We start from the raw sequence: 22455 nt of genomic DNA, 5'->3' as shown, positions 1-22455 counted from the left end.
TCTCACCGCTTGTCCTCCCTGAAGCCACCAGAAGTCAGTGCTGTGAAAATACTGTTTATTAAAGACCAGGCAGAGGGACACAGCGTCTCAGCTCCGGGGAGGAAGAGGGAGGACAGGCCAGCTGGCGACCTGGGAAAGGTCACACGTCAGTGGCCGGGCCCCATTCGTATCCCTCTTCATCAGAGGACTCCACATCTCGGGCTCGTGTAAACTTTTTCCGCAGGGCCTCACGTTCATATGTCCTGGGGATCAGGATCGGGTGGGGAGGGTGTGAAGTTGCCTACCGTTAACCGGAGCTGACTCTGCTAGGCACAGGGCGTGTGGGTAGAGACGAGCAACACAGCATCCCCGAGTAGGGCCTTGTTAACAAACTCCTACGCATCCCTCAAAGCCCCAGCCCCAGTGTCCCCTCCTTCAAGAAGCGTTCCCAGTTCTCCCAGTAGGATTCCTACTGCCTTGGCCTTGACTATATGGGGCTTGGAGTGGTTCTGTCAGGCCCCACCTTGCCCACTAGGCTAGGAGCACCATGAAGGTTCTAGAATGCTTCCTCAACCCCCAAATCTGAATCCCAGGGCAAGTGTTGAGGGTCCCCAATCTGGAGGACGGGGGCTCTTACCGCATGCTGTCCTGTCGCCATTGACCCTGGGGATGGCGGCTGTCCACCTTGGAGGAGAGAGAGAAAGGACGTTCACATGTCCCCCAAAGTATGACAAGTCGGATGAATAACCACTGCCATCCCACCTCCCCACCTCTGTCCGGGCAGTGCTGCCCACAGGCTTTCTGACTCCTGACGTGTCTGCAGATCACCCCCAATTTTTAAAAGAAAAAACTAAGGCTGGGGTCCACTGCCATCCCACCTCCCCACCTCTGTCCGGGCAGTGCTGCCCACAGGCTTTCTGACTCCCTGACGTGTCTGCAGATCACCCCCAATTTTAAAAGAAAAAACTAAGGCTGGGGAATGGGAACCTCTTGGCTGAGATCTCCCTGCCTGTCAACGAAGGGAAAATTGGGCTTCTCGTCCGCCCAGTCCCTCAGAGAGCCGTTGTCACAAGTTCATAAATGAGCTCATGTAGTGTTTAGAATAGAGGCTGCCCCATAAGCAGGCTGCCACGGACAGTTGAGCAGGCTGGGCACTGTGCAACCCCCAGGAGCATCTTTCTAATCAGAGCCATCACAGATCCATGCGTTTTTACATTTACCTAGAGAGGGTCTGGAGGAAGGGGAGCCTTTGAATTCACAGAAAGGCCCCGAGAACCCCCCCCCCCATAGACTAAGTGCTGAATGAACACTTGTTACCACTAAACACCCAACGACTGTGTGTCAAGACTTGTGCTAAGCACACTGAGTTTTCACAAACACCCGTCACGTCACCTGTTATCATCTGTCCCTGTATCCCAGACAAGAAAAGTGATGCACAGGAGGTTAATATACTTGCTTAAAGTAGCTCAGTGCCTCCGTGGCTCAAATACCCCAAGTCTGAGTCTCAGAAACTGGCCTAATCAGATCGATTCTGTCTGTTGACTTCCTGGTAGAAAACAGGCTCTCGGCGTGTGTCTCTGCCCTGTGCTGGCGCCCCATCCCGAGACCCTTGCCGGGACGTTCCCTGCCCCCAGCGTCGTCCCATGCCCTGCTCACCTGGGCCGCACGCTGAGCCGAGATTCTCCCATGATCCTGCGGGCTCTGGGGTTCATCCACCTGCACGGGCTCCGAGGACCGGGCCAGGGCTGGCGCGGGGGGACCCTCATCCACATCCGTGTGGGGCCCACCCTCGCCGTCCGTGTAGACACCGCCCTCGCCGTCCGTGTAGCCTTCACCGTCCGTGTAGACACCGCCTTCGCCATCCGTGTCCTCATAGTCGCTGTTGACCCGGCTGTCACAGCTGAGGTCTGCCGAACTGTCAGCCAGGCCGCGGTGAGGGAGGTCCAGGTTGTCCTCCGAGGAGGTGTCCAGCTGTGGGACAGATGTGAGTGCTGCGGCTGGCCATGGCTGAGCCAGGACCCCCTACCCTGGCCAAGATCCAGTCTGAACACAGACCAAAGCAGACAAAGATCCCTGACCCTCAAGTTCAAATCGATGAAGCCCTGACTCCAGACACATGCCCCAAACCTGGCTGGGCCCGAGAAGTGTCCTGGGGCCCCTGCATCCCCCACCCACCCACACACCCCAGTACCTGGTCCTCGGCCGTCCAGATGGGTCGAGTCTGCTGCTCCTGGATGACAGCTTTGAGCTCCTGGTACCAGCTGTCACTCGTGCCATGCAGGGGGATGGTGGCTGTGAAGAGGTGGCTGCTGTGCTTCCGAAGCTTCTGGGCTTGTGCGTAAAGGCGGCGGGTGCTGCGGCGGGAGGCAGGCGCCAGCCATTGGCGCAGGGCCTTGAGGGCCACCCGGCTCTCCGGAGTGAAGAAGACCACAATGGGGTAGTACTGCACGTAGTTGAGGCGCTCGATCGCTGAGGGGGTCACATCCAGGAGCGCATGCTTGTCCTGGGCCAGGGCCGTGGTGGGGGGGCGTTGGGAGAAGAAGACAGACAAACAGACAGAGGAGAGAGAAACACATGCAGAGACAATCATCAGAGTCAGGACAATTACGGAGGATGATGAAAAGATGAAGAGTCTGAGGTCAGAGTGGACCCCAGCCTCTTACAGCCACAAGCCAGCATGTTGGGGGTGGGGCTGGAAATGGCCCAGGGCACAGCATCTTGGCACCAGAGCCCTAATTTTGCTCTCTGCCTCTCCCCAGTGCTGTGTGACTCTGGGCAGACTTTGTCTCTCATGTGTCACTCACAGGCTTCCCACCTCACAAAGCCTCAGAGAGGGGGCTCCACGGAAGACCACACTTGTGGGGCCTGGGGTGAGAACAGGTCAAACCATGCGGTTGGATGCCCAGGCCTCAGTTTCCCCATCCATGTAATGGGACCCACAGCAGGGCCTTGCTTACCTTCTCCGCGATCACCCGCACAGTGTCCAGTTTGATGATCTTGGAGGAACTGTCGGTCCTCAACATACTTTCTGTGCAGAAGAAAGATGACCAGCAGCTTCAGGAGAGCCACCTCTAGTCCCTCAGATTCATGTCCACCTGCCCCTGTCCTGCTCAAGAGGTCACCATGGCTCCCTACTGCCCACAGGGCTTTGATGGGATGTTTTTTTTTTTTTTTTTTTTTAAAGATGACCAGTAAGGGGATCTTAACCCTTGACTTGGTGTTGTCAGCACCACGCTCTCCCGAGTGAGCCACGGGCCGGCCCTTGATGGGATGTTTTAACATGTTAAGTGCATCCGCTCAGTGAATGTTGGTTCCCTCTCTCCCTCCCAACCCTCTATGGCTCCCCACTGTCCTCAGAACTCAAACTCCTCACAGACCCCCCAGCCAGAGTACTACACCACCGCCCTGTTGTCGCTGTGTCCCTCACTCTCCCGTTCGATCCTCTCTTCCCACCTTTCGGTCCCCGGGATATGTGAGCTAGTTCCACTCTCGTGGTCTCTGCACTTGCGGTTGTTCCTTCTGCCTGGAAGCCCTTCCTTAGGCTCCTTCTCAAACTCGAACCCCAGCATCAATGTGGCCTCAGAGGCCTTCCCTGAGCACCCCAGCTAAATGCCCTGTCCTTCATCTTCATCTCAGCGTGTTTTTGCCAGAACATTCCCACCTTTGCTTGAGCTCAGGGCTCTGTAAGCTTTTCCTTTATATAAAGGGCCACAGAGGAAATGTTTTTGGCTTTGCAGGCCACATGGCTTTATAGATCTCTGTCACACTACTCAGCTCTGCCGTGGTCACTGGAAAGCAGCCGAGGACAATATGTCAACCAACAGGCATGGCAGTATGCCAATAAAACTTTACTCATTTGAGGGCCGGCCTGTGGCTCACTCGGGAGAGTGCGGTGCTGATAACACCAAGGCCACGGGTTCGGATCCCATATAGGGATGGCCGGTTTGCTCACTGGTGAGTGTGGTGCTGACAACACCAAGTCAAGGGTTAAGATCCCCTTACCGGTCATCTTTAAAAAAAAAAAAAAAAAAACTTTACTCATTTGAAGCTAGAAAGTGAATTTTATATTATTTTCATGTGTCACAAAATATTTTAACTTTTTATTATTATTATTATTTTTCCCAACCATTTGAAATTTCTAAGTATGAAGCTGGCCGGTTAGCTCAATTAGTTGGAGCTTGGTGTTACAACACCAGGGTCAAGGGTTCGGATCCCCGTACCAGTCAGCCGCCGAAAAAATAAGTTTGAAAAAGTATATGTACCATTCTTAGCTCATAGACCCTGTAAAAACAAAATGCAGGCCAGATTTGGCCAGAGAGTTGTAGTCTGTTGACCCATATTCTGTTTTAATTGTGTCTATAGTTATTAACTTTTGACCTCCTCTGGGGACCTTGCCTGTCTCGTTCACAGCCGGGTCTGTAGTTCAGTAAACATCTCTTGAACAAATGGCACCTTGTCTCAATTGGGAATGGCTACCTGGTGAAGTGTGTTAAGAAGGATTCTGAGGTTCTATCCAGACAAACAGTGCCAACATTGACTGAGGATGTCTGGCCTGAGCATTGGAAGGGACACTGGTGGCTCATCTGCCTCACGTTTTCCATCTTTATTTTCCCAAAAAAGCATCATTATCAGCTCATCATTAAGCTGCCTCAGCCCCAGAGGCTGGGAAATGATTCACTAACAAGGTGAATTCACCAAACAGGACCTGGTTTCTCACCTGCAATTTCAAACTGGTCAGGCATCTCAGCAGTCAACTTCTGCATAGCAATGTCTGCCACAGGTCCCAGGATCACCACCGGGCGCTTGAAGCTGGCTGAGGGACGGAGAAATGGAAACAAGAACGAGGATCTCATTTGCAGCAAAACCAGCCAGCGTCTGGTATGACACTTCCCCACTTCCTCCACAGTGACAACAGTTTTAGGGCTGGCTGGTTAGCTCAGTTGGTTAGAGCATGGCGTTGATAACACCAAAGTCAACGGTTCAGATCCCCTTACCGGCCAGCCACAAAAAAATCCCAGAACAAACAAACAAAACACTGATTTAGCCAGGTCTCAGCTTCTTAGCTAAAGACCACATCTCGCAGCATCCCTTGCAGCTAAGGATGACCATGTGACTCAGTACCAGCCAATGGGATGCAAGCAGAATGAATACATGCAATTCTGGGTTCCTGTTCTTTAAGAGCAGGACTGAGCCCCCTCTATGTTCATTCCCCACCCCCCTGGCTGGAATGTGGACATGGTGGCACCACCTTGGACCACACAGAAAGACAGAAAAACAAGATGGAAGGAGCTCAGTTCCTGAAACTGAAGCAGCCAAAAGAAAAAGCCAACAGCTGCTTCCACTGGGACTGTTACTTGAAAAAGACACATTTTTGTTTGTTTCTGCTGTTATTTGGGGCCTGTGATAGCAGTCGAACCTCAGTCACTCATCAGTCATCAACCTACAACCCATGGGCCACATCTGGCCCTCTCCCTGTTTTTGTAAATAAAGTTTTATTGGAACACAGTCACATCCATTTGTGTATGTCCTGTCTGTGGCTACATTCAAGCAGAGCTGAGTGATTTCTACAGAAACCATTTGGCCCACAAAGCCTAAAGCAGTTACTGCCTGGCCCCCACGCAGGAAAAGTTTGCCAACCCCTGGCCTAACCTATAAACCATTTTACCACTGAAGAAACTGGTGCAGAAAGCGTCCTGGGGGAAGGCAAGTGGGCAGCTCAGCCCCCTCCCTGCACCCCCACCCCTCTCTTCTGCCTTGTTCCAGGCCTACCTCCCTCTCTTAAAAGCTCAACACAGTCAGATTCTTATACTTTCATTGGCTGGGGTGGAAACGAAGCATTGTGGCCATGTATTTTTAAGCCTTGTTTGTCTGGATGTTGGAGCAACAGCTAAATGCAGCATTCAAGGACTTCTCTGGAAGTCGATGCATTCTCCTTCCTGGCAACTCGCTATTCCCTCTTCTGCAGTTTTATTTTAAAGGCCTCTGCACCTGGTTTTTAATCCCCTCTCCCTGAGGCTCTGATAAGAGCTTAATCTCTTCCTTTCCTGAAATTAGGATGAGCTTGTTTTTTCCCCTCCCTGGTTCTCAGGCAGGGAAAGGATCTTTTTTTTTTTTTTTTTTAAAGATGACAGGTAAGGGGATCTCAACCCTTGGCAGCACCACGCTCAGCCAGTGAGCAAACCGGCCATCCCTATATGGGATCCGAACCCGTGGCCTTGGTGTTATCAGCACCGCACTCTCCCGAGTGAGCCACGGGCCGGCCCTAAGTATTGTTTTTTTTAAACACCTGTTTTCATTGTGCACGTGTTTTTAAGGGTATCTGTTTTACCTCGGGCTGACAACCTAGAAAACTACAGTCCACACTAAATATACAAGGGTACTTAAAAAAAAAGGTCAAGGGTTTGAATCCCTTTTACCAGCCAGCCACCAAAAAATAATAATAATAATAATTCTTGTATTGATTACCTACAGAAATAATACTTTAGATAGAAGGCTGGCTACTTAGCTCACTTGGGAGAGTGTGATGTTACAACACCAAGGTCAAGGGTTCGGATCCCCGGACTGGCCAGCTGCCAAAAAAAAGAAAGAAAAAAACAAACTTTGGATAGAGTGTGTTAAATGAAAAAAAAAAAAAAACCTACTAAAATTATTTGCAACAATTCTTTATCCTTTTTAAGATTATACATATGTGGGCCGGCCCGTGGCTCACTGGCTGAGCGTGGTGCTGACAACACCAAGCCAAGGGTTGAGATCCCCTTACTGGTCATCTTTTAAAAAAATTTTTAAAAAAGATTATACATATGTCTTGCATTATCTTTCTCTTGGAAATAGAAATCGTTTGGGTTTTTTGGCGGCTGGCTGGTACAGGGATCCGAACTCTTGACCTTGGTGTGATAACACCGTGCTCTAACCACTGAGCAACCGGCCAGCCCTGGGAATTGACTTTTATGGCATGAATCCCTTTCCTGTCTCTTTCTTCCCCTAAACCAAAAGTGGGTATTTTTGGTTGGAAGGAGGTTGACAGGACCGCAGCTCTTGGTGTTTGCACGTCGGTGCTCCGGGGGTCCAGACATCTCACCCAAGGCCTCCCCGCCGCCCCTCACACCCCAGGCCGTACCTTCCCGAAGCTGCACCCGTTCATAGGGCGGGTAGCGACCCTGCCTGGTCAGAGCTGACAGGTCCTCACGGCTCCGCTGAGTGGTCTTCTTGGCTCCACGACGAAGACCCCGCAGCCGCCAGAACTCGGCCCGCGCGCTGGAGCCACCGGAGGAGCTGGGCCCAGCCCCCACGGCCCGCTGGGCGGCCTCCAGGCTGGCCAGCTGCTCCGCCCTGGGGAGAAGGGCGGGTGGGGGTGAGCGACAGGGACGGCAGAACCGTGGTCCCCAAGGATGTCCATGTCCTGATCCCCAGAACCTCTGGATATGTCGGCTGCTGCGGCAGAAGGGACTTCGCAGATGGGATGGAGTTAAGGACCTTGAGATGGGACACCATCCTGGGTTATCTGTGGGGGCCCAGTGTCCTCATGGGGTCCTCATAAGAGGGGGCAGGAGGGTCAGAGACTGGAAGACGCTGCGCTGCCTGCTCTGCAGACGGAGGAAGGGGCCACGTGCCGAGGGCTGTGGGTGCCTCTAGAAGCTGGGAAAGGAGGACACGGGTCCTGCCCTGGAGCCCCCAGGAGGGACCAGCCCTGCCCTTGCTTGGACTTGAACCCTGTGAGGCCCACGTCAGACTCCGACCTCCAGACCTGTGAGATGAGTTTGTGTTGTTTAAAGCCACTACGTTGCCGGCTGCTTGGCTCAGCCAGTTGGCATGGGGTGCTGACTACACCAGGATCCAGGGTGCGATCCCTGTACCGGCCAGACGCCACAACAAATGAATGAATAAATAGAGCCACTGAGATTGTGGTCATTTGTCACAGCAGCCACAGGAAACTGATACAAGCGCCGACTGTTTACCAATCTGAGCCTTCTGCACGCTGCCTTGGACTGAACCATCAACATTAATAAGTAGTGACATGGTGCCCATTTCTGGTGGGGAAACTGAGGCTGAGGAGCAGTCCCCACCTTCTCTGGTTGGGAATGATGCCTCGTTCTTCCTCCCTGAGGTCACGACCCATGCGTGCCACCAGCCAGTGGCCTCTGCGGCAGTGGCCCTGCTCAGGGCCCGAGTACAGCGTGTCCACCACGTGGAAGACGTCACCACGGGTGAAACCCAAGCCAGATGGCGGGCTGGGCTCCAGCTCAAAGTGCGTGCGGATGTAGAAGGAGTCGCCCACGCGGGACTGCACCATTTTCTGGAAGACTGAGGATGGGGGAGGCCATGTGAGTTGCCTGCCCTGGGCCCAGATCCAAGCCCTCCCCAGGGAGGGAGCCTAGCCCGAGGGAACCTCCCCTTGGGGAGACACCGGTCACCCTCTCTGCAGGGGCTGGAGAAAGGGACAGAGGGCACAGAAGCACGGATGCACCCACGCTCCAGCGCTCACCACCGGGCCACACAGCCAGCGCTCTTGCGCATGGAGAAAGGGACAGAGGGCACAGAAGCACGGATGCACCCACGCTCCAGCGCTCACCACCGGGTCACACGGCCGGCGCTCTTGCGCACGGGCGCCCACGCTCCAGCGCTCACCATCGGGCCACACAGCCAGCGCTCTTGCGCACGGGCGCCCACGCTCCAGCACTCACCACTGGGCCACACAGCCAGTGCTCTTGCGCCCCGCCACACACTTGCGCGCACACAAGCCCACACACACTCACTGTCCTGCTTCCTCTGCGTGACCAGCTCCAACTCCTCCCCCGGTGGCAGCTCCAGCAGGAACTGAACAGCCTCTTCCCGCGTCATGTTCCGGAACAGCACGTCATTCACCTGCCAGAAAGGGGATGCGGTGATGGGACAAGGCTCGGGGCACCTCCCAGCCATGCAGGAGACCCCAGGCCTTCCTCTGGGCAAAGCCCAGCCCCAACTGCTTCCAGAGCTGCGATCAAGGACCCCAACAGTTGGGGGACAGCTTTCCAATTGGGACACCACCCTGTGTCAGCATGATGTGACACAGACAGCAAATGGCATCCGAGACATGCAAGGGTCTGGACACAGAAACTGGGGCATGGGCAGTGTGCTCAGTAGGTGGACAGCCATGTCACGGTGGGTTGTCAACACCAAGACATAGGAACGGGGTCAAAGCACCGGGCTCAGTGGAAATGTTGTGATACACTCAAAAGAGTTAGGACATAGTCACAGGGTTGATACAGGGACAGCTATATACAGAAATGGACAGTGGGGTCACAGACACCTGCTGTCAGGGTCGGGACACGGATGTCAGGGTTGGAATCCCACAAGAAACTGAGGTGGAAATACTATAAAAAAATATGACCCTCAGGCAACTTGGCAACAGGGTTTGCACCCGGCCACTGGGGTCATGACATGGACAGTGAGGGGTCGTGACTCCATCATGACTTCATGACTCAGACTGCAAGGTCGTGACATGAATGAGGTCAAGAGAGGGACAGTGGGGACAGGACCTGATGAAGGAGCTTGCAGAAGGACAGAGGGGACAAGCCAGGGGAAAGACAGGATGGATGCAGAGAGGGGCAGGGGACAAGGGGCTGCAGGTCCTGGAGGTGGTTACGACACAGCCATAAAGGCAGGACTGAGCAGGGTCACAACACAGACACAGGTGTGGTGGCACAGAAAATGACTCCATGGAAGTGGGCCCATGGGAAAGTGAGACCAAAACAACATGGTCAGGACACGGTCAACGCAGGTATGACAGGAACAAGGAGATTGTGACAACGATAACAAGGTTGTAACCCAGAAAATGAAGTCATGACCAGGACATAGGTCATGACCTGGACAACGAGGCTGTGACGTGGACAAGGTCGTGACCTGAACCATGAGGTTGTGAGGTCGTGATTTGGTCAACAAGGTCATGACACAGGCTGGGAGACATTGCTATTAATTTTGGGGGTTTTTTGGAGGCTGGCCGGAGTGGGGATCTGAACCCTTGACCTTGCTGTTATAACAACACACTCGAACCAACAGAGCTAACCGGCCAGCCCTAGGGAGACATTAAAATGCCAAAATGCCCAGCGGGGGTCTTGACGGTCCCCAGGGTGGACCTGCAGGGAGGACACGCAGACATGACAGACAGAGGCACGAGCCAGCACACCACACGCCCACTGTCGGCGGGGCTGGCCAGCCACCCCCGGTCACCTGCAGAATCTGGTCTCCCTCCTGGATGCCCTGCCCGTCGGCTGGGCTGCCTGCCTGCACCCCTGACACAAAGATGCCCACGTCGTTGCCCCCAGCCAGCCGCAGCCCGATGCTTGTGCCCTTGGGGAAGCGGATCACCCGCGTGTCGGGGCTGTACCTGCAAGGGGAGGCGGGGGCAGAGTCAGACCCAGGCGGGCAGAGAGGGGGCGTGCCAGGCATCCTTGGGAGAGCTCCTGCCACCTCTGGGCCTCAGTTTCCCAAAAGCCCCACGTGGCACTTCCTTTTACCACGCTGGTACGGGAGGACAGGATTGTGCTGATTGGGAAAGCAGCCCTGAGATGGGGGAGTCTCGAGCAGTGGGCTTTTTTCTGGGGTACACACCCACGATCCTCCATGCTCTGATTGCTGGGCACCCTGTAGATGTCATAGCGGCTTTCCCTGGGCGAGTCTGAAAGGGAAAAGCTGGTCTCTTTCTCAGGCACACTGGCTTGACCCAGCCTCCAAACCCTGGCTTTAGGGTGTCCTGCCCCTGGGGTCACCATTTCCCACCTCTGCTCCTTCTTAGGAAACTGTGCCTGACCCCTTAGGCTCATGCCAACATCCTGCCACTCTGCCTGGCATAACCTTGCTTGCTGGGATTAGAAAACTCAGGGGATGGGGTGCTCAGAGTCGTCTCCTACCCACTCTTTGCTCACCTGGTTCCGAGATGGTTCTGGAATCCGCTGACCTCTCCCGCTGAAGCTGGGGGCTCCGCCTGGTGGGGAACAGATTTGGGGTGAGGTAGGAGTGAATGTCGAGGGGCAATTTAACATTCCCCCTCACCTCTTTGCCTCAGTTTCCTCCCTTGAGCTGCAGATGGTTGAGTCAAGTCTACTACAGTTAGGCCTGGCTCAAAATAAGGTGAGCCTGTGACAAATGTCATGCTTATTATTTTATTATTATCAAAAGCCTATAGGGCTGGCTGGTTAGCTCAGTTGGTTAGAGTGTGGTGCCGATAACACTAAGGTCCAGGGTTTGATCCCTGTTACTGGCCAGCCACCAAAAACAGAACCAAAAACTGCTGTAGAGGTTGCTATGGACAGCGGGTCGGTGTAGCCCAGCCCCCACCAGATTCGTGTGTTGAAGGCCTAACCCCCAACAGGATGGTATTGGGAGGTGGGGCCTTTGGTTTAGACGAGGTCACCAGGGTGGGGGCCCCATGATGGGACTAGTGTCCTCATAAGAAGAGGAAAAGAGACCAGAGCTTGTTCACTCTCCACCGTGTGAGGACACAGCAAGGTGGCCGTCTGCAAGCTAGGAAGGGAGCCCTCACCAGACGTCCACCCTGCAGTCACCTTGACCTTGGACTTCCAGCCTCCAGAACTATGAGAAATAAATGTCCGTTGTTTCAGACAGAGCTGGATACCCAGAAGTGGGATGCTGCTGTAACCAACACCCAAAATGTGGTGGATGTGGCTTTGGAATTAGATTGTGAGTAGAGACCGGAGGTGTTCTGAGGCATGTGCTAGAAATACAGGACTGTACCCTCAAGGCCAACCCCAGTTGAAAAGGTATGCCCACATTTCCCGCTCCCTCACGTCCGACGAGTCTGGCTGGCAGGGGTACATACGTTGGGGAGTTGGTCTGGCTGGCCTCTGGACTGCGCTGCCGATGCCGGGGTGGTGGTGGGATGTGGGAAGGGGGTGCCTGTGACAATTCTGAGCCGAGGTCCGAGATGTCTGCAGGGGAGAAGCCATCTCCTTAACTATGGTCACACTTTCTAGACTGGACCCATTTCACAGACGGGCACATGGAGGGACCCAGACCAAAGTTAGAGGCTCAGTGTGAAGATGCAGCTTTGGGAGGCTCCAGTCTTGACTTGCAGTGGCCTTGGGCAAGCGCCTATCACTCTCTGAGCCTCTAGGAGCCAGGCTCGTTGACTCCTGCTTGGCCCTGCCTGGTGCCCCCCACTTTCCCTTCCCTCCACCCAAGCCCCTCCTGGGATCTGCCTCCTGGCCCCTCACCTTCCAGGAGGGAGCTGTCACTGTCACTGAGCACGGGCGGGATGTTCACCAGGAACTGCCCTCGATCCCTCAGCACCAGCAGTGTCAGCTTGCCCTCCGATTTCTCAATCAGCCGCCGCGTGTCGCTCAGTGACAGATTCTCGCTGGACACCCCATTGATCTGAAAGGGACCAGGAAGGGGACAAAAGGAAGGGTGGTCATGAGAGATGGGAGATACTAAAAACAGCTTGGTGTAGGAACTAGAAACACATAATCCCCAGGGGTTACTAAAAACAGACACTTCTGGGGAAAATGTTAGAAGTGGATTCCTGCTGTGATGGAAACCACACCGAGAACGGACTGTCCACAGAATTCTAGAAACAGACAAATTTCTCGGATAGAAAGTGTTGCTGATGTCACGGGTTCGCATCCCCATACCCGCCAGCCACAAAAAAAAAAAAAAAAAAAGAAAAGAAAGTGTTGCTGATGTCACGGGTTCGCATCCCCATACCCGCCAGCCACAAAAAAAAAAAAAAAAAAAGAAAAGAAAGTGTTGCTGATGTCACGGGTTCGCATCCCCATACCCGCCAGCCACAAAAAAAAAAAAAAAAAAAGAAAAGAAAGTGTTGCTGATGTCACGGGTTCGCATCCCCATACCCGCCAGCCACAAAAAAAAAAAAAAAAAAAGAAAAGAAAGTGTTGCTGATGTCACGGGTTCGCATCCCCATACCAGCCAGCCACAAAAAAAAAAAAAGAAAAGAAAAGAAAAGAAATAGAAACAGACAAATTTCTAGGAGAATTAGGAGACACTATGGAAAATGAGGGATGCACTGACTCTCCCATCTCCCAAGAAGGGAACAATTTTCAGGGATCCCTAGGAACAGATCTGAGGGTGATTGTGAGAAACAACTCCAATTGGGGGAGAGGTAGTGGATACTTAAAGATAATATTAGAAACACACAATCTCTAGGGGGTACTAGAAACAGACATCTGGAGGTGGGTTAGAATCATACAGTTCCTAGAAAGGACTAGAAAGACTTCATCTCCACGCATACTGGGAATCCATGTCTAACATTTTCCCTGCGAGTGTCTATTTTCAGTAATCCCGGGAATTGTGTTTCTAATGCCTGCCCCAAACCACTAGAAACAGACAATTCCTCAGGGTCACTAGAAACATAACTTCGAGGAGACACTAGAAACAATCACCTGGGGGGCTGGCCAGTCAGTTGGTTAGAGCTTGGTGCTGATAACACCAAGGTCAAGGATTTAGATTCCCTTACTGGCCAGCTGCCAAAAAAAAAAAAATGCGCGGGTGTACTAGAGACAGACAACCCCAAGCAGAGACTAGAAATCAACCTTTGGCAGTAGATTAGCACTGTTTGGGGGAAGTGGGGTTATGCGTAGTTATCTCAAACTTGGGGAAACTATCAACAACACAGAAGGTGAATGGCTTGGGGCCCAGTTCTGCTGCCTTTGCTCTGTGACTTGGTGGCACCACCTGCCCCTGGCCTCTGTCACACCTGTAGGATGAGGTCTCCTTCCTGCAGCCCACGGTTCCGGGCAGCCAAGCCTGAATCCGTGATGTGCTTGATGAAGATCTGACTGCCCAACTTGACCCCGAACTCTGTAGGGGGGAGGAGGGAAACTGAGGCAGGACCCTGGAGATGGGTGAGTAACAGTGTCCTCCTGCTGTAATGATGCAGTCCAGGTCTGGGCCCTCCCTTCCCAACACGCTGGTGACATTAAAACAAGATGTCACACATAGCTCTGAGATCCACCTGCATTAGTAGTGTCTCCCTGTAGAGCCGGGGCAGGGGCAGGGTCTTTGTGCCATTAGTGATGTCACAAGGCACAGACAAATAACATAACATTATTAATGACCACAATTAGAGCTCTCAGGATGCGACTCTTGTTCTTAAAATTACAATGGGGGGGCCGGCCCGTGGCTCACTTGGGAGAGTGTGGTGCTGACAACACCAAGTCAAGGGTTAAGATCCCCTTACCGGTCATCTTAAAAAATAATAAAAATTACAATGGGGGGGGGGTGGGGCAGACCCTCTGCCACGTCATGAACACAATTCTGAGGTCACGAGACAAGGATCAGAAGTCACATGCCTGTTGTTGATGTGATGCTGGGAATTCTAATATTGTCACACTGTACTGATGTCATGATATATGAGTGTCCTGGGGCTGCTGTAACAAACGGCCACAAACTTAGTGACTTTAAGACGACATCAATTTATCTCACAGTTCTGGAAGCCAGATGTCTAAAATCAGTCCAGCTGGGCTGAAGTCAAGTCGTGGGCAGGGCCAGTGCCTCCTGGAGGCTCCAGGGCAGGACCCGTGTCCTCCTTTCCCAGCTTCTAGAGGTGCCCGCAGCCCTCGGCGCGTGGCCCCTTCCTCCGTCTGCAAAGCCAGCAGCGCAGCGTCTTCCAGTCTCTGCCTCTGACCCTCCTGCCCCCTCTTATGAGGACGCTGTGAGGACACTGGGCCCCCGGGTAATCCAGGGTGACCTCCCACCTCGAGGACCTTAACTCCATTCCAGCTGCAGAGTCCCTTTGCCACGGAAAGTGACCTATCCACAGGCCCTGGGGACTAGGACGTGAGCATCTTTGGGGGCCGTTATTTTTCCAAGCACACGTGATAAGGGACCAGCTGTCAGGACAGTGGTGCTGCCCCACACAGGGGACCCCAAGCCCCGCTGCCAACCCACCCCCATGCCCGTGCCCTCGGCCCGCACCTTCACTCTCCCTCTTCTTCACCAGCACAGACTTCACGGGCTTCATCAGCACGTTCTGCCGTGGCAGCCGCTTAAAGCCGGACACCAGGGCCAGACCTTTGTCCTCAGAGCCACCGCCCGGGCTCCTGCGCCCGTGGCTGCCAGCCCGGCTCCGGCGACCAGCCCTCGGCCGGCGGGAGCGCTCGTTCCAGGAGCGGCCGGAGCCACTGGATGAGCCACCGTCGTAGCCCTGGCCATGGTCAGCCTCCTCCAGCCGCTGGGACCCGTCCTCCTCGTCCGAGTCCTGGCGCCCCCCAGAGGGGCTGGCCTTGGAAGTGGGCAGCTGGATCTTCCGGGGTCGCTTCACCGTCTGTCATGGGAGGGAGTGGACAGGAGGGATCAGCTAGTGGCAGGGGGTTCGGGGAGGGTCTCTGGGCCTCAACATCCAAGCTGTGAGATGACGCGACTCCACGTGCCCGTGGGAGCTTCCACGTATAACACCCTCGGGCACGGAACCAGGGTTTGGCCCAGCTGAGGGACCAGGGACGTCGCCTGAGTCCCCCCCACCTGGCATCTCACTCACAATGTTGGCCAACTTGGTGCAGGTCTTGAGCATCTGAATGGCAAAGGAGGAAGTGACATTCTCCATGGAGACCCCGTTCACCATGACGATGTGGTCCCCTGTCCTGAGGAAGGACGGCAGGTCTCAGAGGCAGCCTCACAGGGAGCCCCTGGCACCTCCAGGTCTACAAGGCCTGGTTCTAATGGTGTCCCCAGGCTCACAAAGACATTTATCCTTCTGGGCCTCAGTTTCTTCATCTGTAAAATGGGGCCAGTCACAGAAGCCAGTGTAATAACAGGATTATAACTGGTGTCTCCTGACTCCTCAGTTTTCTTCCCAAGCCCCCCTTTTTTGCTTTTGTACCCCTCTCTTCCTGTCTCTGTTTTATATTCTCTCTCTGTGTGTGTGTCTGTGAATCTGGTCCGCCATTCTGGGCTGGGCTCAGTCCTATCACCCATCAGCCATTTGGGGCCTAGAATCATTTTATCAACATAATTCCCATGAGTCTCCTGTACCCAAAGGCCCAGAACACTGGGTCTCTTCACCTCCTGCCAAAAAGGGGTTTCTAGGACTAGATGTTCCAGGAGGGCTTGAGGGCCACTATGACCCCGAGAACTGTCGTGAAGGACCAGGAAGTGCCTCAGGGAGATGAGGGCCAGGTCGCTGACTCTGTCCTGCTGCCAGCTCCAAGCCCTGTTGACAGAGCTGGAAGGCGCCAGGCACCGTCCAGCCTCCTGGCTTTGATCCCCGTGGTCCCTCCTCTCGACACACCCTCCGCCTGTCCTGATACTCACTGTAGCCTGCCCTGCGCTGGCCCTCCAGGGACCACATCAGACACAACCACGGACCCACTGGGCCTGTCGCGGCCTCCAGAGATCGCAATGCCGAAGCCCCGGCGGGGATCCTAAGGGAAAGAGAGACAAGAGGAGATTTCATTTCCCTCGGGGCAGAGGGTCTCTCCTCTGTTGAGCTGGGACTAAGGCACCAAGCCCCTCAACACCCAGGTGGGAAGAGAGAGGCCTCACCTTGTAGATGGTGGCCGTGTACTGTTCCCAGATGATCAGCTCCTCCATATCGGCCACCTGATCAAGGGCAAGAGGGAAGGTGGGCATGAGGCCACACAGGTCCATCAGAGCATTCGGGGGGGGGGTCCCCAGCCCTGGGTGGTCCAGCTCGGACACGCCCATCATCAGAGCCCGTGGGCAAGTTGCTACCTCTCTCCAGACCTCAGTTTTCTCATTTGCAAAATTGCACACTCTCTTAGCTCTGTGGGACTAGTGCAGAACACACAACCCTGCCAAGAGAGCGCAGCAGAGGTGAGTTGCTCGGGACACGCCTGAGACTGGGGGCTGCCGCCCGGGGAGGCAGGCAACCAAGATGCCACAGTTCTGGGACTTAGTGTAGAACGCTACGCGATCTCACCGCCAGCTTGCCTGCTTCATATGTGTTTCAGATCACCCCTCGCCCTCCCTCCTTCCCCGTTACCCCAGCAACCCTACAGGATGTCAGCATGTGGTCTGTGGCCGGTTCTGCTGGTATGTGCTGATCCTGCTACACAGCTCAGCTTGGCCATTCTGACTCCATCTTGTCAGTTCTCGTTTATATTTCCTGATGCCTCCACCCCATCCACAAAATGGGTATAAGTCAGTGGTTCTCAAACAGGGACGATTCCATCCCCAAGGGACACTGAGCGATGCCTGGGGACATTTGTGGTTGTCACAATGGGGGGGGATAGTCCTGGCATAGAGTGGGTGGAGGCCAGGGACACTGCTCAGCACCTGCACTGCCCAGGACACCCCACCACAGAGAGTGATCCAGTCTCAATGTCCACAGCGTTGAAGGGGTTTGAGTGCACCAAACTGCAGTGGAAGCTGAGAAAAGGCCAGTTCTTGGTTCCTTTCCCTCTGGAAGGTCCTACTCAGTTCTCTGAGGAGGATCTCAGCTGGGCCTGCAAGGTATAGCAAGCTCACTCTGCTCCAGCCACACGGTCCTGCCCCAGGGCCTTTGCACAGGTCGTTCTCTCTGCCTGGGACACTCTTCCACAAATTCCTCACCTTTCTTCAAGGTCTTTGCTCAAATGTCACCTCCTTGGTGAGGCTGCCCCTGTCCAGAATGTTTGTGGGGTTTTTTGGTGGCTGGCTGGAACAGGGATCCGAACCCTTAGACTTTGGTGTTATAACACTGAGCTCTAACTGAGCTAATCTGCCAACCCCACACTATTTAGAACTTCAACACTGTCCTGCCAGCCACAGACCACCTTATCCACCTGCTGTATCGTCCTTCATAGAACTTGTGACTCTGTGACATTCTCTAGATTTTTTTTCCCTGTTCACTGTCCATCTCCCCCTGTAGAATACCGGCTCCTGAGGGCAGAGATTTTTGTCCCTCTGGTTGACAGCTGAGTTGTCAGTGCCTAGGTCATAGCAGGGATTCCATAAGTATTTCCCATATGAATCATGAATGGAACAGAGTGCTTTCTTTGTGCGATACACTTTACATGTGCTATCTCACTTAATCCACTCGTTGAAGGGGCATTCTATTATCCCCATGATTCAGACAAGGAAACTGAGGCACAGAGCAGTGAAGTCACTTGCTGAGACAACAGCTTGCATCCGGCCTGGGGGAGTTGCGGCCACAGAACCTGCTGTTACAGGTGGATTCTGTTATTTTCATGCCCATGGTACAGGTGACACCACCAGGCTCCACCTGGCTCAGGTGCAGGGCACATAGCCACGCCCAACCCTCCTTTCCCTTCTGTGCACGTGCGCTGCTCCCTAGGGGGTCGTGAGGAAGCACCTCCCGGCCCTGACCATTCCTTCCGCCTAAGCTTGCTGCACTGGTGCGCTCCAGTGCCTTTCCTTACAGGATCTCCCAGGAGAGCAGCATTCCTAACTCCCCAGGAGCCGAGGGTGGAGCCCCACCGGGCACCGAGAGCCCTGCAGCTACCGGGGAGTGAGGTCAGCGCTCACTGCCAAGACTCCAATCCCACCCGCATCTGCCCGTTGCTTGTAGTGGCCGCGCCTTCTCCCAGCCTCAGTTTCCCCATCTATAAAACAGGCACCCCTGCGCTGTCTTTCCGGGCTGTCGTGCAGGCGGAGGCCATGAAGTCAGTGCGTGAAAAGCAGAATGAGCCTCTGGGAGATGGCGCCGCCGCTGCCGTGAGTAGTGATAATAATGACTTTTCTCCTTCGCATGACAGTAAGAAGCCATGCTCTTTCGTGCTAGCGGTGAGCTGGCGCTTTATGCATTCCCGTTCATTTAATCCCCAGAGTGACTTTAGGAAGTGGCACCGCTGTTATTCCTACTTTATGGGGGAGAAAAGGGGGGCCCAGAGAGGTTCAGTCATTTGCCCGAGGTCACACAGCACAGCAGGGAACCTTGGTAGCCGGTCCCACACCCTCGCTTTGGCTGGTTGGTGCAGGGATGTGAACCCCTGACCTTGGTGTTATCAACACCACACTAAGGGCCAGCCACACCCTGGCTGTTGACCACCAAGCCCCAGCGGTGGTCTGCTTTTTGTTGTTGTTGTCAGTTTGAGCTTATTTTTCAAAACAGAATCTTTTTTACTTGTGTTGATATTATACTTTGAGTCATTAAAGAGCCCCTGGAATTTTTTGTTTCCTGGCTTTATTTTAAGAAACAGCCCCCAGGGAACCAGGGTCCCTTAGGGGGAAGGGGTTGCAGGTGGCCTGCGCTTGTCCCAGCTTGTGTGGGTTCGTTTCCACGGATACCGGAGGCTTTGTCTAAAACCTTCCAGGGCTCCCCAGTGTGCTAGGGATTAAGCTGAACCCCACAGCGCACCTCAGCTTAGTTCACCTCCACACTTTTGCCCTGGCTGTCCCCTGTGCCTGGGACACCATTCATGGGATTTCTGCACGGCTGGCCCCTGCCACTCAGAGCTTGGCTCCAATGCTACCTCTTCAGGAAGCCCCCCATGACCACCCCAGCTAACCAATCTTCCCTGACACCCTATCATTCCTCCCTGTTTTATTTATTTAGGTATTTGGTGGCTGGCCAGTACGGGGATCCGAACCCCTGACCTTTATAACACTGCGCTCTAACCAGCTGAGCTAACCAGCCCAGCCCTACTTATTATTTTTTTATATGTGGCATCTAAAACCATCTTTTTCCTACTTAATCATCAGCTGGTAAGTTTCTGGTCTTTCCTCGTAGGCTGTGAAGGTGGGGCATGTCTGTCTCTCTGGGTACTTAAGGCCCAGGTGACCAGACATCAGCACCTGCCTCCTGGGTCCTGCAGTCAGCCTCCTTTTCCAGGCCTTGGCAGTGCTGTGCTGTACTCCGTGCCGAACCCCTATGCATTCCTCACCGCCCCAGTGCCGTGGTCCCTTCCTCCAGGACATGAGCCCTCAACCCCCCCTCCCCCCGGCCATACACACATCTCACATCCCTCCCACTGGCCCAACCTTGATTACTGGGGACTGGGATGTCAGAATCCAGCTGTCTCCCCTACACCCACCTGTCCCCAGTCTTGGGGTTCCTGGTGGGCAGGGCTGGTGGCCCCAGGACCCTGTCCCGACAGGACTAGGCACATGGAGAAGTTTTGAGGAATGGGTGAATAGTGGAACAAAATGCATTTCAGCCAGGGTTTCAAGCAGGTGCATCCTGTGTCCCCAGCCCCGTGAGCCCCGCCCCTGTAAAGGTGCGCTCCGGGGGTGGGGCCTGAGCCTTGGTCTCCACCCCCTGCCACGCGCCAGGCACAAACACCGAAGAGGAGACCCGCCCAGAGGGGACGTTCCTGGCCCCTACCAAACCACACCCCCCTCCCCGCCCCGCCTCCGGGAACAAAGGCAGGGGTAGGGGGAGGTTGGGTAGAACAAATACTCGAGTTGGGGAGGGGATTCTGGGAGCTGTTTTTTGTAGTCTGGAAGGAGTTCTAGGGCCACTAGGACTTCCTGGCCCTGGAGCTAGCCACAACCCCCCTGAGGCCTCAGTTTACCCTTCTTGAGCCCGATCTGAGACCCAGGATTCAGGCTCCTTGCGTGGAAGGTGAAGTCCCTCCAGAGACACAAGATCGATCGCCCATCCCCACCCCCATGCCCACTCCAGCCGGTTGGTTTGCACGCTTGTAAAACAGGGCTCCTGACCCTTGCCTCTGTGGGTCATGCACGTTGACAGCTCTGTACACAGTAGGACCCGATCAGTGGCGGTGCCCTCTCCTGCAGCCTCACCACATTCACCAAAGCCACCCCAGCCCACAAATGAAGTAACTGTCTGCAGTTCCAACATCAGGGCTCAACTTCACCAGGCCAAATACCCCTAGAGACGGGGCGTGAACGTCTTTCCTGGGCACCTACTACGTGTCAGGTGCTCGGAACACATTTTCCTCTTATAATCCTCCCCACACCCTTCTTTAAAATGACAATCACCCACTTTGTAGATGAGGCACTGAGAGGGAGAGGCGTCGACTCACTGGCCCAAGGTTACGCAGCATAGTTGACAGAGAAATGGGCATTTGAACCCCGGTCTGCTGAGTAGAGGAGGCAGACCCTGGGGCAGAGGGAGGCCTGGGAGGGTGCGTCTCGCTGTGCAGCCTCGGACTACCGATCCCATCCCTCTCGACCTCAGTTTCCCCATCTGTTATATAGGTAGAGGGCGTTCCGAGATCCTGGATCCGACTCCCACCCCCTACTTAGGACCTGCCCTAGCCCGATCCCCTCCCCCTCCCGCCCTCGAGGGCTACTCGCCTGGAATCTCACTGCCATGGTCCACCCCGGGGCTCTGCAGCGCCCCTGCCCGAGGGGGGCCTGGAAACAGTCACTCGGCCCCCACCCCGGGTTGGGGGAGGAGGCTGGGGAGGGTCGCAGCCGGGTAGGAGCGCCCGCTCTCACTCTCCGCCCGCCAGCTCCACAGCTCCCGGCTGCACCTGCCCCTCTTCCTCCTCCAGGTCCCCGGTCGGCCCCGCCCCTGCCCCGACACGCCTCCTGGAAGCCCCGGAGGCCGTCTTCAGCGCTCCCACCACCGGATCCAGGCCGCGTTTTCCACCCAGCCGAGCACTCGCCAGCCGCCCGGGCCCGAGACCAGCCAGACAAGGCTGCAAGGAAAACCCGGCCGGAGATGCCACCGCGCTCGGAGTGGAGCCTGTCGGGGAAGATTTTTGCATCCGCGAAATGGGTACATTTTAAGTTTTATCTGGGAGACCTCTTGGATCAGGAGTTTGTGGAGGGTCAGAAACCTCCGGCGCATTGAGCTGGTCGTTCTCGGGTCACCTCAGATCCAGGGGATTTACCCTATTTCACAGAGGGGAAACTGAGGCCCCAGGGGCCACGGGCTTGGACTTTCTGAAGATACATAACTGCTGCCGTGCCCTTTCGTCTGTACTCCGGGCTACCCAGCTCTGGGCTCTGTCTTCACTCCCAGCACTGGGCCGGGCCCCCGGCTGAGGAGGGGAGGGGCGGGGCAGGGCGGGGCAGGAGGACGATATCTGGACTCCTGAGTAAAGGTCAGGCTTCCTTCCCCTCACCCAGCCCTGCCCCACCCTCGAGGGCCCAAAGGCGAGACCTAGGAAGGACCTGGGCAGGGAAACCCTCTACCTGGGTGTGGGAGAGGAGGTCAGTCACCTGGATGGGCGGGGCTGAAGGTGGCTCCGCCCACATATCCCTTACTCCTTAGAAAACAAAACCCAAAATACCCGGAGCCCAGCCGTGCCTGTGCCCCAGCCCACCCCAAGGTTGAAAGGGCAAACCTGGCCACAGACACGCCTTCCCAGCCTCATCCAGTCAGGGCTGGACAGGAAGAGGAACCTCAGACTGTGGGAAGGGGGTAGGCAGAGAGGAAACTCTGGGGCGCCAGGGAGGGCTTCGTGGAGGAGGGGGCATCGCAGTTGGGGTTCTGGAGTTGGGTTAAGAGTTTGCCACGTGAACAAGGCAGACAATATAATCAAGATCTTTGAGGTGCCCCAAGAGAACTTCTCACCCCTCTCCACTGCAATTCTCCCCAAAATTTTAGTCCGGAGAACCCAGTCAGCCAGGGCCAGCCCCTCAAGGCCC

At 55.0% G+C, this 22455-nt stretch overlaps 1 protein-coding gene and 1 non-coding gene across 3 annotated transcripts; one reads left to right on the top strand and one right to left on the bottom strand.

Annotated features, from left to right (window-relative positions):
- Positions 1 to 38: 38 nt before the first annotated feature.
- On the bottom strand, positions 39 to 21171 carry TJP3 (tight junction protein 3). Of its 2 annotated transcripts, XM_008582886.1 has the most exons (20): positions 21154 to 21171; positions 16474 to 16530; positions 16243 to 16352; positions 15470 to 15572; positions 14908 to 15256; positions 13688 to 13791; positions 12189 to 12348; positions 11795 to 11903; positions 10866 to 10939; positions 10567 to 10633; positions 10186 to 10342; positions 8733 to 8841; positions 8043 to 8280; positions 7097 to 7308; positions 4697 to 4792; positions 2937 to 3007; positions 2171 to 2482; positions 1636 to 1950; positions 617 to 663; positions 39 to 242 (listed from the first exon to the last, which is right to left on the bottom strand). In XM_008582886.1, exons 1-20 carry the CDS (start codon positions 21169 to 21171, stop codon positions 140 to 142), a joined length of 2811 nt encoding a protein of 936 aa, XP_008581108.1. In that variant the 3' UTR covers positions 39 to 139. The 2 variants fall into 2 exon arrangements, with proteins under 2 accessions (XP_008581108.1, XP_008581107.1); XM_008582885.1 differs by lacking the exon at positions 21154 to 21171 and having other exon boundaries at positions 16474 to 16578.
- On the top strand, positions 4905 to 4979 carry TRNAI-GAU. The gene has a single exon. It is a non-coding gene; the product is annotated as a tRNA-Ile (tRNA).
- Positions 21172 to 22455: the final 1284 nt, after the last annotated feature.

The sequence above is a fragment of the Galeopterus variegatus genome, unplaced genomic scaffold, assembly GCF_000696425.1.
Source record: "Galeopterus variegatus unplaced genomic scaffold, G_variegatus-3.0.2 Scaffold2754, whole genome shotgun sequence".
Taxonomy (NCBI): domain Eukaryota; kingdom Metazoa; phylum Chordata; class Mammalia; order Dermoptera; family Cynocephalidae; genus Galeopterus; species Galeopterus variegatus.
The sequence above is the reverse complement of the archived record's forward strand: the minus strand, read 5'-3'. Positions and strand labels throughout refer to the sequence as shown.